The 20,204-nt window shown below is 39.7% G+C and overlaps 1 protein-coding gene across 1 annotated transcript in view; it reads left to right on the top strand.

Annotated features, from left to right (window-relative positions):
• The window catches only part of hydin (HYDIN axonemal central pair apparatus protein), a 1,560,590-nt gene that overhangs the window by 213,166 nt on the left and 1,327,220 nt on the right, over window positions 1-20,204 (top strand). The window contains exons 7-8 of the mRNA XM_069900939.1: window positions 404-528; window positions 9,993-10,194. Of these exons, the coding sequence (XP_069757040.1) occupies window positions 404-528; window positions 9,993-10,194 (327 nt within the window). The remainder of the gene's footprint in view (window positions 1-403; window positions 529-9,992; window positions 10,195-20,204) is intronic.

Here is a 20,204-nt window from a genome sequence, read left to right as displayed (position 1 = left end):
GAATCACAAATGAATCTGAGTTCCTCCTGCATTTTGGTATATTTGACTGCAATCAGCACGTACACACTTGCGTCTTTCATGAAGACTGATTTGCTTTCTCCTCATCTTCCCTTCCTGAATTCTACAATCAACGTTAGTTTACTAATGTTGAGGGCAAGGTTGTTGTTGTGAGACCACTCAACTAGCTGATCCATCTCGCTTCTGTGGTGTCATCTGCAAATTCTTTATAAAAGAAACTGGCATTATTACATACAATGTATAAATTAATGTGATGTTGCAAGGGACTTGAGGCCTTTGGACCTATTAAACAAAAATAAAACCAACAATGTATATTATGTGCATTTATTCAGGAGTTAAACCTTTGTGTCTTCAACTTAATTATTCCTTATTTCCTTCTTTACAGGCCATTCTACGTGGGACCCATCAATGGAAACCTGGACATTGGGGAGAGCATGCAAGTGACGATCGAATTTATCCCACAGTATATTGGGGATCACAGGGAAGATCTGATGATACATTTGGATACAGGTTAGAATAACATCCAGTTCAACACCAAATATCTTTCAATTTCAAAGTTATTTCTAAGTAATTCATTCCAGTGTGATCAGAGAATGGCACAATTAATAGATCAAGCTTAAAGTCGCTCACTGTAACTGGAAATCTAGGCTGAATCATTGGATCAAGTCCAAGCCAAAGTGAAAACAAAAGGTAGCAAATGATGGGAAGGTACAGAAGGAAAGTGACGATGAGCAATCTGTTTCCATGTTTCCAGAGATTATTTTGTTAATGATGTCTTAACTGGGAACAGCTGGATTAACTGAAAAATGATGTGCAACAAATGATAAAGCAAGCTCTCAAATGAATATTTAAAAACACTGAATTGTATTGTTTATTGTGCCAAAATATAGTGAAAAGCTTTGTTTTGTGTGCCGCTCAGTCAAGCCAACCCACACTTTAGCCCAGCAGTTATTGCATGGATTAAAAAAAGTGCAAGGTACAGTGTTACTGTAAGTCAAAAAGTGCAGGGTACAGTAATACTGGGACAAAGTACAGGGTAGAGAAAAAAGTACAATGAAAGGTCCATTCAAAGGTCTGATAACAGCAAGAAGGAAACTGCCCTTGAATCTGGAGGTTTGTGGTTTCAAGCTCATGCATCTTCTGCCTGACAGAATGGGAGAGAAAAGAGTGTGATTGGGTGGGATTAATTGTTTGATATATTGACAGCTCTTCTGAGGTAACGGATGGAATGGGAAACTGGTTTGTGTGATGGCCTGAACTGGATTCCCAAATCTCTGCAGTTTCTTGCAGTCTTGGTCAGAACAGTTCCTCTACAATCTTGTGATGCGTCCTGACAGGATACTTTCTATGGTGCATGTATGAAAATAGGTAAGATACATTGGAAAGATGCTGAATTTTTTTGTTTCTGATGAAGTTGGGTTGTTGATGTGCTTTCTAAATCATTGTCACAGTATGTTAGCTGATTGCTGCTGATAGTCACTATCTCCACCTTGGCAGTGTTGATATCCTCCCTTATTCTTCTCCTATATTCCTCCTGCCATGACTGTTTCCTGGCCAGTTACCTACTCCTTCATTTACCTGACATTGAGGGAAAGTTTGTTGACCTGACTCCACAACATCAGGCTCTCTATCTTCTTCCTGTACTCCATCGCGTCATTTTTTTTAAGATCCAGCCTATGGTGGAGGTGTCATCTGGATATTTATATGTGGCATTAGAATAGTATTTGGTCAAAAGTGTACAGTGAATATGGTCGAGGACTGTGTACGCAGCCTTGCAAGTCACTGGGGTTGAGTATTATCGTGGAATAGTTGTTACCAATTCTTACCAATTGTAGTCCGGAGGGCAGGCAGTTGAGGATCCAGTTGCAGAGTTGGGTGTTGAGGCAGATGCAACAGAGACATTTGCATTTTGACTGTAGTTTCCTGCTATACTTTCTTAACCTTGGGAGTTCAATTGTAAGGAACTATGGATTAAGCTATACGCATTTACTATACAGAATGTATGTTGTAGTATGAATACAATATTCCTCTAAAGAATTTTAATGGTTGGCATATCAAGGATAAATCAACAAATTGGTCAGAACAGGTAGAAGTTGGATGCTGTGCTAAGATTTGATTTTGTTCAGTAAGATTCAGTTTCTACTCTCCTGCATACTGATCCTTTGGCAGCATTTGGAATAAGAAGCAGAAAGAAATGATCCTAAGATCAGACAAATTAATTTCTTCTCCATCAGTGATCTGTAACCTTCCTCACTTGGATTGATTCTGAAGTAATTTCCAAGTTTGTTGCCTGAGAGGCTTCCTCTTCTTTGAGAGATTACTTCAAAATTAATTTCCAGCTCCTGTGATGTAACAGCATTCAAGTGCTGTAATGAAAATAATAAAATGATGGAAATACTTAGCAGATTATGAAGAATCTATTTAAAGGGAAACTGAATTAATGTTTCAGGTCAATAATTTTTTATCAGGGCCTTTCAAATGTTGAAGCTGTAAAATTATGTAGAATATGTGATATTTTAAAGCAAATCTGAAGGAAACCAATGTTTGGCTTTTGAACCCATCCTTTTCATTAATTTGATCTTCTAATTAAAAATCCATTTTATTATTGCCATCTACAGGACAATTGTTAGTAGTTTTTAAATATGCAGTAGAACCATGAATATTTCTAAGTGCGGACTCATAGCACATAGAACACTTCAGGCCCTTCAGCTTTCAATGTTGTGCTGACCCATATATTCTTTAAAAAAAATTACTAAACCCACCCTACCCCAGAACCCTCTATTTTTCTTTCATCCATATGCCTGTCTAAGAGTCTCTTAAATGCCCCTAATATTTCTGTCTTCACCACCATCCCTGGCAAGGCATTCCAGGCACCCACAACTCTCTGTGTTAAAAAAAAATTTACCCCTGACCCTGATGTCTCCCCTTAAACCTCCCTCCCTTCACTTTGAACATATATCCTCTGGTGTTTGCTGATCCTGCCCTAGGAAATAGGGGCTGGCTGTCCTCCCTGTCTATGCCTCTCATAATCTTGTCGACCTCGATCAAGTCTCCTCTCATCCTTCGGCGTTCCAAAGAGAAAAGTCCCAGCTCTGCTTACCTTGTTTCATAAGACTTGTTTCCCAATCCAGGCAACATCCTGGTAATCTCCTCTGCACCCTCTCCATAGCTTCCACATCCTTCTTTTAATGAGGTGGCCAGAATTGAAGACAATACTCCAAGTGTAATCTTACCAGAGATTAAATTCGTGTCAACTTTAGATTTAATAGTGTGTGCATTGATGCTTTGTGTAATAAGAAGTAGAATTTGTGAATTGGGGAATTATCGTTTGATCATGGAAATTTAATGAACTCTCAGTACCACTGTGGGAATTGCAGTTAGCTATTTAATAGTCAAATTACTTTGTATGAAATTCTCCTAATGTTCTCATACCAAGATCACCAGTCTTTTTCACATTGTTCAATTTAATTTTAATTCTTAAATGTAGAGATACAGAGGAGACGCAGGGCCTTCTGGATATGAGCCCTTGCAGCCCAAATACACCCTTGTGACCAATTAATCTTTTAACCCATATGTGGGTTAAAACTGAAGGATTCAGAGGAATCAGCCGATTCCAACCTGGGCCACTGGTGCTGTATCGTGTTGTGCAAACGCTACACTACAGTGCCACTCAAGGTTATGTAACTGAGACCAATGGAAAATGTCCATTTTAAAAGAACATTTTCCTTTTATTTTTTTCCACACAGATATCTCGTCTTTTACAACTTAAAAATTCCCAAAACTCTGGTAACCAATGATGCACTTTCAAAATTAGTCAATGCTGTAATGCAGTTAACAGGGGAGCAACAATAAACCTCTGCTAATCGAGCATGCCATGACCTAGGTGGTGCCAGGCAAGCAGATTTTTTAACCTATTTCATATTATTTTTATTAATAACTTGCCATAAATTTACTCCACTTTTTAAAAAGTACAATAATGAATTTTCCAGTGAGTTTCACATGGAAACGCTGTACAGGGATTGGGGCTAGGTGCATGGAAAATGAATGCAGGTGCAAGGGTCCCAGTATTTGTAAGGGGGAAAAGGGGAAGGGAGCTCTGTGTTGGAAGGAGAATATAGGGACAGTGGCTCCAATGTGTTGAATAGGACTGTAGGAATCAGTGGGAAATCATCTGAGTGATTGGCCATTTGTTTAATTTCCACTGTGCAAGCACCATCACAGACTGAGTGAAAGTCATTAGCAGCATTATCGCAGTTCTACTCTCTGCCTACTTTGTACATCCATTTTCATCCATATTCCATTAAATGTTTCATTGTATTTGAATGCACCGAACTCAAACTTTTCCCCATTATCATTTTTTTTTATTTGGAGACATTTTCCTAAAACAATTTGATTATTCCCGAAGTATTTATGTATATTATTTTATATTATTATGTATATATGTGTTAATTTGTGAGTGTGTGTGTGTGTGTGTGTGTGTGTGTGTGGAGAAATGCTGTTTCGTCTTGTATGTGTACAGTCGGATGATAATAAACTTGAACTTGCACACATTCTACTGAAGACCAACATGTGAGTCCAGCAAATGATCAGGAGGACAAGTGATTTTATAGCCTTTGTTTTTTACGTTGGACAACAAATTTTTTCAAAGGGTTTGCTTCATGAAAAAAAATTGGGGATTATGATAGACAACTTCAAGATGAACACAAAGATGATTTCAGATTTGCTGTATCATGTTGGAAGTAAATTAACTTTTACTTTTAATCACATAATGATGGTGACACGTAGCATTAATTCAACAGACCTAAAGAAAGTTTTACCGCTCAATTTCATTTGTACTCAGCATCTGATGTCTCTTGTGTCAGTGTCCAACAATAGTTAGCCAGTATTGATGAATTCCAGTTGCCCTAATACTACCTTTCACCATGTTTGTCACTGACTGCACCAAGGTCAGCAGGGAACAAGCCCAAGTGTGAATGCAGAAAATGAATTTTAAATATGTTGCATCTCATGGTTTTTGATGTTTGAAGTAGACTTAAAATACAACAGGAAATTATAAAAAAATACATTATATCTCAAAAACGGTATGTGATAGGAAAACTTTTAAAGTGATTTTTGTGATCAGCAGCCCAAATGTTACAGCACTAAGAAAGCCTTATTGCAGTTAGATAAGACCATGATGATGATGAATGTTCAGCTTGTGTCTTCTTACCTAAAAAGGAGCATGCTTGCCATAGTAGGATTGCAGTGAAGATGGAGGCAGCAGAAGCATAAAGATTTACTGGCAGAGTAACCGTGACAGCCATTGGCAATAAGTCCTTTCCCTGTTCATTAAAATGTCTCTGTAACAAGTGGAAGGTTTTAGTCAGTTTTATATTATGCACAGATGCCTCACATAATTATTTTTTGCTAAGATTCAGGTAGAAAATGTGCTTCTGCATACTTGAGGTAGATACGGTTTTCACTGAAGATTCCCTTGTCTCTTCTCTGATCCATCTCCCAATTGGACTCCAGGGAGAATGCAGATGTCTAAAAGGAAATGATTTGTGTAAAAATAAAAGCTAAAAATGCTGGGAAGACTGATTGGGTCAGGCAACATTATTGCAGAGAGATTTTAAAAACAAAAATCAGTTGAAGCTGGAAATGTGAGATAACAGCAGTAACTTTTTGAAATATCAGGTTAGGTTTAAGTTGGTTAAGTTTCAAGTTGGCTATGCTCTCCTCTGAAATCATTGCTGAATGTTGATGAAGATCTGTCTACTTTGCTTATGAATATTCTCTGCTTGCATGCCAATGACCTTAACAGTGCAAGACCTGATTTATTGCCTCTGTACCACTTTGGAGGTCTAATTGAATTCAAAATATTTAAAATAATTTTGTTCAAAATCAGAATTTTAAAAAAAATTAATTAAGAATTTTAAAACCATATCAATGTATACATATTCAATAAAACTACAATTATACATGTGATATAAAAATCCCCTCTCCCCTCACTTCCACCCTCCAGCTACCCTCCCCTTCAGAATATACTAAAAGAGATAAATAAAAAGTGTATAAGAAAAAGAAAGTCTGAAGAATGTCAAGAAAACATAACTAACCTGGACGTGACCGGTACACAAAATGGCCGGTGAACATGACAACCGGGGAGACCCCATGAGGGCCAGTGACTTTTGTCCCAGGTGACCACCCACATGGCGGGAAACAGCACACAATGGTGGGAACGCCATCCAATCAGAGATCGGCGCTGCTGTGACTTCATTCCCGACGTCAGCAGTGAGGACTGAATAGAAGCAGAGCTGCCAGTGTAATAAGTCAGTCTTCGACTTCGACTCCTCATGTGTGTCTTCTTCCCATGTCATGATAGTGCGCACACTCTGTTTTCTTTACAAAAAAGATCAAACAAAACAAACCAATTCCACCCCTTTCCCCCCACCCCCCCCACTCACTTTCACAATATAGATCCACACATCATCACGGCTCACATTTATGTTAATCATCAAAAATTCTATATGGGGAAAGCAGCATTTCTTATTGTTCTTTTTGTTATTGTATTTATAATTGCAATTGGGCCCCTCTATGATCCACATATGGCTGCCATATCTTAAATGTGCCAAACGATATTTGTTCTTTAAGTTGTATGTAATTTTTTTTCCATAGGTATACAACTATTAATCTCAGCAGTCCATCGTGCTATATGTAGAGTGGAGTCGGACTTCCAAGTTAATTGCAATACATTTCTTAGCCATTGCTTAGGCTATTTTAACAAATGATATTTGGAAATTAGTTAGTTTATTGATTATTAAGGTTGCCCAGAAGATAAAACTCCTGGTTTCCCGTGAAGGCCAACCCAGTTAGTCTTGTTAATAATTCAGTAATATCCTTTCAGAAAGGTCTCACCTTCACACGTGACCTCATAGCATGTAAGAACTTTCCTAATTCTGTCCTTACCCCAAAAACACATCGCTGATATTTCAGATTTTGATTTAAGCAACTTCTGTGGTGTGAGATATAATTGGTGTAGAAAATTATATTTTACTAATCCATAACTTGCATTTATAATTGATGACATGCTATCAAAATACCAATCAGACCAGCATCTTTCCATTATTTCAGCTCCTAAATCCGACTCCCATCTCTCTCTCAATCTGTGTAAACCTGGTTTTGCACTTTCATTCTGGAGAGCAGAGTACATCTTAGTTATAAATTTAGGTGTATTCCCCAGCAAAATCATTCATTCCATTTCACTAATTTCAGGTGGGGCCAACTTTTGCCCCCATCTCTCTCTTAAGAATGATCTTTGCTGGAGAAAACAAAAAAAAGTCCCATTAGGCATTCCTCCATATTTATTTCTTAATTGTTCAAAATACATAGGAGATCCCTCCACATAACAATCATCAATATATTATTACTTTATCATAATATGAATATCTTTTTACCCAGATTTATAGGCAGCAATACCTTTATTTACATTGGTGTTCTTAATGATATACTGTTCTTTTTTCAATACCTTCATTTATTTTGTGCCATATTCTAATCATATGTATTAATATAGGGTTATCTATCTTTTTTGTTATTAACTTAACATTCCACATAAATAAAGTCCTTCACTGTTTCTTTTTCTATTGAATTCATGTGTAATTAAGTGCAGAATAGCTTCTCGCATGATTAGTGTAGCTGTTAGCTTCACACTATTGCAGCGCCAGTGACCTGGATTCGTATCCGGTGCTGCCAATACATTCTTCTTGTGTTTGCTTGGGTTTCCTCCAGGTGCTCTGGTTTCCTCAGGGTTTTTAGATTAATTGGTGCACTTGCAATGACACCAGCTTATGTTACTATAGATCCAAATTTAAAAAGAAATTAAATAAATCAGTGATCAAAATGGGGTGATTTTGGTTCTTCCAAGATTGATTCAACTCTGGTGTTCCGCAATATTGGAGCAAAGAAGATTGGGAAAAGATTGAACCTTTGCGGATCCAAGTCTACACTGGGATTGAGTACGTGTTGTTGCCCATTCAAAGGATGTGGGCATCAACATTTAATTGCCTATTCTTAATTGTCCTTTAGAAGATGCTGGAGAGTTGACTTCTTCAACTGCAGCTGTCCTTGAGGTGTGGTGATACTGACAATGCTGTGGGGGAGGGAGTTCCAGGATTTTAATCCAATGGCAGTGAAAGAGCAGAGATATATTTCAAAATTAGGATACTGTGTTGTTTGGAAAGGTTTTTTTGTCATTGTCCTTTTAGCTGATGGAGGAGGTGGGTTTGGAAGGCACTGTCCAATGCTTTCCAAACCCAAATCTTGGTGAGTTGTGCAATCCATCCTGTTGATGGTCCAAATTTCTGTTCCTATTGTGGATGCTGGAGTGAATGAAGGGGTGTTGTCTGGATGGTGTCGAGGCTCTTGAATGTTGTTGAACCTACAATCATCCAGGTCGTAATGCACACATCTGACGAGCCTTGTCGAGTTTGGAGAGTTGGGAGATGAGATCCCTGGTCTCTGATGCATTCTTGAGGCTACATTGTGTATGTGCTATTCCAATTCAGTTTCTGGTTAATAGTAACCTCCAGGGTATTAATAGTAGAGATTTCAGTGATGGTAATGTCATTGAATATCAGGGGGTGGGAGTTGGATTTTCCTTCCTGTATACCAGAGACCCCTCCTTATACACTCCCTCCTTCACACTGGGGACTTACCTTTCACATTCCCTTACTCACTAGAGCCCCTGTTCCCATGTTCCATCCCTCTCACTAGAGCCCCAGTTTTCAGTCTTTCTCACCCTAATTGAAGCCTTGTTTCCTGCACTCCCCTTCACCTACATGTGACCCCCTTTAAACTCAGTTTCCCTTTTCCACTTTAAACTCAGCTGGTTCTCTTTTCACACTTCCCTGGAAGGTTCTTGCTTTCCAGGCTACATTTAAACTTACCGGGTTCACTGGAAAATGTATTATTCTGTGCAACATCGAAATAATAGGATGTTGGAGTAATTTGGAAAATCTACAAGTTTGGCACCACCAAATTCCCAAATTTGGCAGGAGGAGCACTCCTTCAGAGTTAAATTTTTTTGCTTTTCCTTACCTACCCACCTTTAAGAAAACTGAATCCTTTGTTTCAGTCTTGATTGAAATTACCAAGGATCGTTGGCCTCCATTGGGACTTGAGAGTGGCTGTTGAAAGTCAGAATTCTTCTTTTGCTCTGTTTTCAGGGTTGGAGCGTATGTACTGTTGGCTATGGTGTCCTAGTTGTGTGGGAGAGTTTTTTTTAAAATGGGGATAATGTTGCACACAAGTTACCAGGGTTGAGTAGGTCCAGGATAATTTGGCATCAGGCGATGCTACATGAATACTTTTATCTTCTTACAACATAGATGGAAGTCATTTGGCCCATTGAATCCATGCTAGCTCCACAGGCTTAATCCCATTAATCCCTTCACCTTTCTCCTTATTTCCTTGTCCTCTCTCATGTATGGTATATGACCTTCAATACCCCTTTTGAATCTTATTACACCGAGGGCCAATAAACATAGGATTTTAGGATGTTGGAGGAAACTGAAACAGCCAAATGAAGCTCACTGTCACAGGAAGAACATGCAAACTCCACATTCCACTCCAAAAGTGAGGACCAAACTTGGTTCCGTGGAGCTGTGAGGCACTGTTTACAATGAAGAAATCTAATGAATGCACAAGAGAGGTTCCTGAGCATCAAGACCTATCTTGCTAAAGCAAAATCTTGCTAAAGCAAAATGCAGTGAAATGAGCAACACACAATCCGTGGCACAAGCTGCATGAGTGGGAGAAAATTAATACTAAACATTTCCAGCTTAAAACATTGACAATGTTTTTTCTCCTTCTGACTGATGCTGTTCGACCTGTTGAGTTCCTCCAGCAGATTGTGTGTTGCTCCAAATTCTCTCATGAAGTGAAATTGGGTTCTGTTCTTTATATAAAGCTTTTGACATTTTCTTTCTGCTCCATTTCAGGTGAGGACATCTTTGTCAATATATATGGAGCTGCAGTGGATATAAATGTAAGACTGGACAAAAGCTCAGTGATGATAGAGAAGACCTATATATCATTGGCCAACCAGAGAATGGTATCTATTTGTAACAGGAGCAACATAATAGTGCACTTCCAGTGGAAAGCTTTTGCAACTGCAGAGGAGGAGGAACAACAGAAAATTAGGTAAGTCCTGTGCTTCAATGGGAGAATACTGAATCGGAAATAAAAATAGAAAATGTAATGACAGAAGTCATCAACTTTTCTGGTCAGTGACATATCATCTCAAGTGCAAAAGTGCTGAAAATACCGAAATGATGAGAGAGTTTGGGGAAAATTGGAAGAGATTAAGCTGCAGAGACATGATAGTGTAGTTATTATTGTCAATCAAAACATGATTTCTGTGGTGTTGTGGCCCATGGACTATGCAGCAAACAAATGAAAAACCACACAGAAGCTGTGAGTGAGTTGAACCAACCAACTGATTTAACTTTAACTCTCCAAGAGCTTATCAGCACATCTCCCTTGATCCTTTGTGCCCTCCCCCCCCCCCAACCGGGACCATTGTGATGTCAACAAGTGCGCGCCTGTACCTCCATGACCTGGTTCACTTATAGATCAGTGCAGCCCACTGCATGCCCCACCCACCAGAACTGGTGTTCGGAGGTGCCAAGTTCACAGATTGTAAACAATTCATACGTTTGGGAGGCCAACCTCTCCACTGTGGGGTTGGAACATTTACTAGTTGGTCAAGGTCAAGGAATGCCAGTTTGAGGAAGTCGACCATGAATGTTTTTTGCCTACCCCAAATGTCCAAAAGGCACATAGTCCACTGGGTTGTAATGGGCGCTGAAGGGGCGGCTGGTATGTGCCTCTCCTGATGAAGATGAATTTTCAGTTTTCGAGATCCTTTGGAATGTAGAATGGAGCTGGACCATGGTGTGAGGTTGGGATGGGGGCCAGGGTGCCTACCTTCTCGCGGTTGCATAAGCAGCACCATAGGTTTTTCCTCCTGGCCGAAATCAGCTGGCACAAACTTTTCTGGGACTGTCAGCAGAGCCCCATAGACAAGCTCAGTGGAGGGCATAGCCAAGTCTTCCTTCAGTGCTTTGTAGATGCCAAGGAGCACCAAAGGCAGCTCATTCACCCATTCTGGGCCTCAGAGCCATGCCATGACGGTCATCTTCAAATGTCACTGTAACCTTTCCACCAGGTTGTTAGGCTGTGGGTGGTAGGCTGCTGTATAATGTAACTGGGTCCCTAGGAGCTGTGCCAGCGCAGCCCATAGGCCAAACATGAATTGTGTCCATCTATCTTGATGAGGGCCCTGGCACAGGATGTCATGGAAGTGTCTAAGACAGCTTCTGGCCATCTAGTGAACCTGTCCACCATCGTGAACAGGCAAACGTGCCTGACGATGTTCACGTGGATGTGGTAAAATGTCTATATGTCAATGGGAAGGACTGCACCTTGTATGTCTGACAGTACAGGAAAGTTCTGGGTCAGTTTACACAGGCTATGCCACATGAATCTGTCTACGACCAGTTAAGTTGTCACCCAGATGGATGGGTGGCTAACCCATGTAGCATGTTGAAGACGTGACACCTCCACGCTGCAAAAACGATGGGCCTAGGTTGGCCGGTGAACATTTCACAGAGAAGTGCGGCTTTGGATGGAGTGAAATGCACATCCTCTAGCTGTAGCCCTGAGATTGCAATGCAGTAGGCTGGTATCTTGGCATCCTGCCACTGGGCCACTATGTGGGCTGTATAGTTGATTCTGGGGGACAGGGAGAGCACAGGCATAATGAACGTATGGGTCAGAGTGTCAGCCACGAGGTTGTTGTTGCTGGAAATGTGGTTGATAGCCTCGTGTACACTGAGATATAAGAGAGGTGGCTCTGCTGCCTTGCCGACCATGGGTCCGACACCTTAGTGAAGGAAAAGGTGAGGCACTTGTGATTGGTGAAGATCATGAAATTCCGTCCTTCAAGGAAATAGCGGAAATAGTGTACAGTGAGGTAGAGGGCTAGCAATTCCCTGTGGAACGCACTATACTTCTACTCCAGGGGTCGCAGGTTTCCGCTGAAGAGAGCAAGCAGTCTCCAATGTCCAGGACACCGGTGACTGCTGTATTGGATGCTTCGACTATGAGGGCAGTAGGCACGTCAATGTGTGGATGGATTAGAAGGATGGTGTTGGCCAGAGTGTCCTTGGCCTGGTAGAAAGCTGCTGTAGACTCCACATTGCAGCTGAGTTCTTTGGTCTGACCGGACAGCAGCTTGGAATTGATGGTAGAAGTTGACCATCGCAATGAACTCCTGCAAACCTTTGACCATAGTTGGCTTGATGAATTGACAAATAGCCTCAACCTTTAATAGAAGAGGGACTGCCCCATGTCGATTGTACTCAAGGAAGCTGATGGCTGTCAGGCAGTACTGACATTTCGCTGGGTTGATGGATAGGCCATGGTCACTCAGTCATTAGCAGAGTAGATGTAGGTGTGTTAGGTGCTCCTGTCATGAACGACTGGCAATGAGGATGTTGTCTAGGTAGATAAAAATGAAATCCAGGCTGCACCCCACCGCTGAAGTCATCTGTGAGGAGTAGGCAGATGACTTCCGATATCTTTTTGAGAAATATGTGCTCGAATGGTAAGCAGATATTTGTGTCATCCATTAACACCAGCATATCATTTATAAGAGTGGAAGGTGTGTGGTTGCTCAGGCCATCCATGTGGAGCAGCCGTACCACTCCGCGAGTGAGAAGGAAAGGCCCAAAGGATCACCTCAGTTGCCTCTGTCAGTGGCTGGTGGCTGATATAAGAAGTCAACAATTTGTCTGGGAGTGTCCTAGTTGAGCAAACTGACCATGTAGTAATCTTGTGGAGTCTGGGTGATCTGCCTGACCTGAAATTGGGCCTTAGCCTGTTTGAACCAGAATAGCAGCTGTGAGGTCCAAAAGGTCGGCAGCTTCAGTGAGATTGCATTCTGTGAGCTTGTGTTATTCATCGTGGGTCATTTCGGACCGACGGAATCACCACTGAGGTTGGTGTGCTGTGCGGCAAACAAACGAAAAAATCACACAGAAGCTGTGAGTGAGCTGAACCAACCAATTGACTTTACTGGAAATTTTCGAGAACTTATCAACACGGCCCCCATGATCCTTTGTGCCCCTCACTCCGGGACCATTGTGACATCAGCAGGAGTGAGCCTGCACCTCCTTGACCCAGTTCGCTTGCAGATCAGTGCAGTTCACTACAGTGTGTCATTAAAGAGCTTCTTAAATTCCAATCCAGGCCTAGCCTCCTAGGTTCTGCTGTATATTGCCATTGTTGTAGATAGGACAGACAACTGGACATCACTGCCTTGTATACCATGACATTTCTGAATAACGGGGCATATTAAAAAGACTCTTCTCACTCCTATTCTTTGTGGCCTATGCAGTTACTACTCTGGGTCACAACTGAGGGATGGACCAATGAAGGAGGAATTGAATTTAGGAGCAGTGAGGATATGCCACAACTGAACAAAAATACTGGTGAGGCTGCATCTGGAGTACTGTATGCAGTTTTGGTCTCCTTACTTGAGGAAGAAAGATGTGGAAGGATTGGAGAGTAGCTCATCTTGTTCTGTTGTTAAAAAAGGCTCTGAAATTAACCCTGGAAATTATAGGCCAGTGAGCCCGACATCAGTAGTAGGTAAATTATTGGAAGATGTTCTAAGAGATTATTTGGATAGCTCAAAATTGATTAGGGATAGTCAACGTGGCTTTGTGCATGGTAGGTCATATTTAACCAATCTTGTAGAGTTTTTGAGAAGGTTACCAGGAAAGTTGATGAAGGAAAGGCTGTGGATGGTGTTTATAATGCACTTTGTCAAGGTCCCACATGGGAAGTTAGTTAGGAAGGTTCAGACCCTAGGTTTTCAAGCTGAAGAGGTGAACTTGAGTCAACAATGGCTGGACGGGAGAAGCCAGAGAGTAGTGATGGATGATTGCTTCTCAGAGTGGAGGCCTGTGACTAGTGGTGTGCCTCAGGGATCGGTGCTGGGAATTGTTGTTTGTCATCTATATCAATGATCTGGATGATAATGTGGTAAATTGGATCAGCAAGTTTGCAGATGACACTAAGATTGGAGGTGTTGTGGACAGCAAAGAAGGTCCTAAAAGCTTGCTGAGGGATCTGAACCAGCTGGAAAAATGTGCCAGATGGAATTTAATGCAGACAAGTGTGAGGTGTTGCATTTTGGAAGGACAAACCAAGAAAGGACATACATGGTAAATGATAGGGCACTGAGGAGTGCGGTAGAACAGAGGGATCTGGGAATGCAAATACATAATTCCCTGAAAGTGGTGCCACAGGTGGATAGGTTTGTAAAGAGAGCTTATGGTATATTGGCCTTCAAAAATCAAAATATTGAATATAGGAGCTGGGATGTTATAGTAAAGTTGTATTAGACATTGTTGAGGCCAAATTTGGAGTATTGTGTGCACTTTTGGTCACCTTACTACAGGAAATATATCAATAAGATGGAAAGAGTGCAGAGAAGATTTACTAGTATGTTGCCTGGACTTCAGGAACTGAGTTACAGGGAAAGGTTAATCAGGTTAGGACTTTATTTCCTGGAGCATAGAAGAATGAGGGGAGATTTGGTAGAGGTATTTAAAATTATGAGGGGGATAGACAGAGTAAATGAAGGTCAGCTTTTTCCACTGAGGTTAGGTGAGATACAATCCAGAGGACATGGGTTAAGATTGAAGGGGGTAAAAGTTTAGGGGGAACCTGAGTGGGAACTTCTTCACACAGAGAGTGTTGAGAGTGTGGAAAGAGCTGCCAGCTGGGGAGGTGAATGTGGGCTAAATTTTAACATTTAAGAAGAATTTAAACAGGTAAATGGATGAGAGAGGTATGGAGGGCTAAGGACTGGGTGCATAGTGGAACTAGGCAAAGAAAAGATTTGTCACAGAGAAGAAGGAGCCTATTTCTATGCTGTAGTGTTTTATGATTTTGGAGGAGATTTACCAGGTTGATTCCAGAGATGAGGGAGTTAGCCTATGAGGAGAGATTGAGTCATCTGGGACTGTACTTGCTGGAGCTTAGAAGAATGAGAGAGAATCTTATAGAAACATAAAATTCTGAAAGGCATAGATGAGATAGAGATAGATAGGTAAGTTGTTTACATTAGTGGTGGAGACTAGAACTAGGGGATATAGCTTCAAGGATCAGGGTAGTAGATTTAAGTCAGAAATGAGGAGGAATTGGTTTTCCCAGAGGATGGTGAATCTATGGAATTCACTGCCCATGAAGCAGTGAACCTCAGTGAATATATTTAAGACAAGGTTGGATAGATTTTTACATAGTAAGGGATTAAGACATCTGGTGAAAATGCAGCCTTTCATCAGACTAACCCATGATCTCATTGAATGGCAGAGCAGGTTCAATGGTCAGATAGCCAACTCCTGCTCCTAATTCTTATATTCTTATGTAACTTGCTCTTTTGGCAATATGGTTGTTGTGGTTGGAAGCTCTGCTCAAGCAAGGCTATTGCCCAACTCTATGGCACCTCAGAACTAAGAGATTGAGGCTGTGTATCTGTTATAGAAAGATTCAACTTGTATCCATCTGGCCCATCTATTTGCATTCAGTATATGGCAGTTCTCTCTATCTCCTCTCCCTATTGCTTTCATAAAGTTCACTGGATCACAAACAAATCATTTTCTGTCTGAATGTTCATAATGGATGAGCAAATCCATATCCAGTTCAAATGCAATGAGATGTTATTTCTACTGAAGACGTTCTGCCAGCCCAAGCAGCTCACTTTCCTCAACAAACTGCTATAGAGATATTATATTCATCTTAAAGTATGAATTCAATGCCTTTCGTTAGTGACGCATTCTCAATGGTCAATTAGCATTGTTTGCTTTGATCTTTTGTTCCTTTTCATGAACAACCTTCATTTTATTTCCTCATCTTGAGGCTTTAACCAGCTTCACTCTGTATTTTTCAATATTGCTGTGTTCTTCAGCCACTTCAATGTTCTCTTTCATATAAACTCCCTCAACCCAGGAGTTTTTATCCAACTTTAAAGAAGAGCTTCAGAACTTTGACAATATATTCTAGGTCGTTAAATATGGGTTTGTGGTTGAGGGTAAATGAATAGATCAGAGGATGCACTCACAAATGCCTAATGCATATACTTGGCAAGGACCAAGGCTGAGAGTTTTGAAGGAATACCAATCCTGCCCAACTAAGCAAGTGGAGTATCTGGAAGCAAGACTGTTTTAAGTAGATTTGCGAATAAGTTTTGGATACAAAAGGGCAACAAAGCTAAATTAGTATTCAAGTTGAGGTATAGTTAAAAGAATGGAGCAATGAGTGGGACATGTTAAAAGCATATCTGAGAGGTCAAATAATTAGCTATGCCTCTAGGATTAAAAAAAGTATACAAGGGAGGTGGAAGAATTGGAAAAGGAGATTACAGTTTTGGAAAAGAACCTTCAGTGAGTGAGCTCTAAGGATAAATATAGACAGTTAATTGATAAAAAGCTCAAGTATAATACAGTATTTACCTATAAAGTGGAAAAAAATGAGTACGATTCAAACAGACATACTATGAATTAAGGGAAAGAGCCCACAATGTCCTCTCCTGGCAGTTGAAAACAGGACAAGCCTCCAGAACAATAAATGCAATTAATTTAGACTTGGACAGGATTTCTTACAGTCCAGAGGATATAAATGAAGCTTTCACACAATTTAATGTTAATTTAATGTAAATTGATGGGGGATTTGAATAAAATTGTGAGGTTCCTGTCACAATTGGATGTCCTAAATTTTAATTTAGAAGACAAGGAGGGGTTAAACACTCTCTTTACTCAAATTGAGATGGGAGAAGCACTGGCTTCCTTGCAGATTAATAAATCCCGGGGAGAGGATGGATTTCCACTGGAATTTTATAAAGAATTTAAGAGTTATTAATATTTCTGTTTATGGAGATATTAGATCAGGCAGTGGTGACCCACACTCTCTTAGACCCTTTTGACAGCAGTTATTACGGTGATTCCCAAAAAAGATAGGGATCCAATGAAACCGTCGTCTTATATATCCTATATCACTTTTGAATACAGATTATAAGATTATTGCCAAAGCATTGGCAAATAGATTGGCAACTTATTTGCCTAAATTAATAAATGCTGATCAAACTGGCTTTGTGCAGGGGAGGCAATTGTCAGACAAAGTATGTAGACTGCTCAATATTATACATCTGGTGCAAACAAGAGATAATTTTAGTGTTGCCATGACTCTAGATACAGAGAAAGCCTTTGACAGACTGGAGTGGGACTTTTTATTTAAAGTGCTGGAAAAATGTGGACAAAGACAAACATTTATTAATTGGGTTAGAGCTGTAATATTCTGAGCCTAAAGCTAAAGTAATAACTAATGATTAAATTTCATCGGAATTCCCATAGTCCAGATCTAGCAGACAAGGTAGTCCATTATCTCCAGCTCTTTTCCTCCTGGCTATTGAACTGTTAGCAGAATCCATCCATCTAGATCCTGACATAAAGGGTTTCAGGTTCAATCAGGAAGAACATAAAATCAATTTATTTACTGATGATGTCCTGATATATCTGACAGAACCAGTTAACTCATTACATATTGGAAAATTTTGGGATTATATTGGGTTATAAAATCAATTGGGATAAGAGTGAAGTTATGCCTCTATGGGTAGCAATTATGAACAAATTAAGAGAAAATTTAAGTGGCTGCTCAATGGGATTAAATATTTAGGTATCAAGTTAGATAACAACCTGCAGAAATTATATCAGTTGAATTATCTTCCCTTGCTTTGGAAAATTGAGGTTGATCTTAATAAACGGATGGCCCTCCCAATACATTTGTTTGTAAGGGTCAACTGTATTGAAATGAATATGCTACCTAGAGTACAATAATTTTTTTCAAAAGTTGCCTGTCCCTATACCTCAGAGATTCTTTCAAACACTGAATAAATGTATCGGGAAGTTTGTGTGGAAAGATAAACCTTCCAGAGTCTCTATTGATAAATTAACTTGGAATTGTGAATTGGGATGATTAAAACTTTCGGATTTCAAAAAATATTTTTGGGCAACCTAATTGAAGTTTCTCACCTCCCTCTTTGTTGGAGGAGACAAGTCTTCATGGGTTATATTGGAGTTGTGTAAGATTGGTGAGAAGATAGCAGAAAACCTTATATATAAATAGAATTCTAAATTATTATCTGGCCCTAAAGAAGCCCCACTATTAAAGCATGTAATTACAATATGGAATAAAATTAATGTTCATATTGGGGACAAGAGGGGACCTTTTACCTAAAACCCCAGCTCAAAATAGGTTAATTCCATTAACGATTGATAATAAAATCCTGGACTCTTGATCCCAGAGAGGGGTCAAGTGTATTGAGGATTGTTATGAGCAGGGACAATTTATGACATTGAGCAAATTAGGAATAATGATGGAGTTTTAAATACATATTTTTTCTGCTATTTTCAGTTAAGATCTTATATAAGGGACAAATTAGGTCCCGCACCAACCTTACAGCAGTGCAGCGAAATAGAGACTCTGGTTCGAAAGGGGAGCACAAAAAAAAATTTTAAAAATGTATTCCTTACTTAACGCGGAAAACAAGGGCTTGGTAAATCAAGACAAAGTTGGGAATCAGATTTGGGTACTGAAATCGATCCATTTTGCTTGTCCGACTTATTTCAGGACAGCATGATTAACACGATTAATGTAAGGTATCAGCTGGTGCAATAAAACTTCTTGCATCAGCTGGACCTTACTCCACAAAACTTACATAAATTCATATTGGAAATATCAATCCAATGTTTTAGATGTGGTCAAGAAATAGTACTTTTTGTGCATTCAACCTGGTTATGTCTTAAACTGAGGTCTTCCTGGAAAGATTTGGGTAATCTCCTGGAAAGAAAATACTGGAATTTGATACCCTCAGGTACCTGAATTATTTTTAGTGGGGAATTTAGAAGACTTAAGACTTAAAATGAGGCTGTAGAAATATCAATTAAAATTCATTAAGCTTGTTTTATCAGTAGCCAAGGAAATGCATAGCAGTTACTTGGAAGTCAAATTCCCAACTAGCTTTATCCCACTGGAAGATAGAAATGAATAATTTTGTTCCCCTGGAGAAGATCACCTATAACCTCAGAAACAGGATGATGAATTTTCAAGAATATGGAATTCACAGCTAAGGTTCACCGGGGTAAATCTTTAACGATTACCCCCACCTGACTCCCCCCCCAGTGCTCACAGTGCCAAGGACCCTCGATAATTCAGCTTATTTGTCCCTCGATGGGAGTGGGGTTCATTCAAGGTGAGGTCAATCCTTTCTTTTTCTTATTCTTTCTCTTTTCTTACTTTTTCTTCTTTACTTCTTTCTTCTTGTTTTAGGGGAATGGTTCCTCTTATTTTGTCTTTCTTTCTCTCCATTATCTTTCTAGTATATTTCTCTCCCTTTGGTTCAACATGGACATTGAATTTGCATTTTTGTAGTATTATTGGAATTTTTCTTTCTTTATAATAATTGTATCACATGTTGACTTTTTTCTTTTTAGTCACTTTCTTTAAAATTGACTTGTGGATTGATATTTGTATTATTTTGTTAATATTATGGATATCGATGTTTGACTTTTTGAGGATTCTTCATTTTGGTGTATGTTGATTGAAAATTGTCAATATAAAATATTTAAAAAAAGTGTGGAGAAAGTAAGAAGAGTAACCAGAAAGAGTGTAACCAGAAAGAGTAAACCAGAAAGAGTAACCAGAAAGAGTGTTACCAGAAAGAGTAAACCAGAAAGAGTAACCAGAAAGAGTGTTACCAGAAAGAGTATATGCAGAAAGAGTAAGCAGAAAGAGTGGAGCAAGTAAGAAGAGTAACCAGAGAGAGTAACCAGAAAGAGTGTAACCAGAAAGAGTAACCAAAAAGAGTAACCAGAAAGATTGTAACCAGAAAGAGTAAACCAGAAAGAGTGGAGTAAGTAAGAAGAGTAACCAAAAAGAGTGTAATCAGAAAGAGTAACCAGAAAGAGTGGAGTAAGTAAGAAGAGTAACCAGAAAGTGTGTAATCAGAAAGAGTAACCAAAAAGAGTAACCAAAAAGAGTGGAGAAAGTAACAAGTGTAACCAGAAAGAGTGTAACCAGAAAGA

The sequence above is a fragment of the Narcine bancroftii genome, chromosome 10, assembly GCF_036971445.1.
Source record: "Narcine bancroftii isolate sNarBan1 chromosome 10, sNarBan1.hap1, whole genome shotgun sequence".
Taxonomy (NCBI): Eukaryota; Metazoa; Chordata; class Chondrichthyes; order Torpediniformes; family Narcinidae; genus Narcine; species Narcine bancroftii.
The sequence above is the reverse complement of the archived record's forward strand: the minus strand, read 5'-3'. Positions and strand labels throughout refer to the sequence as shown.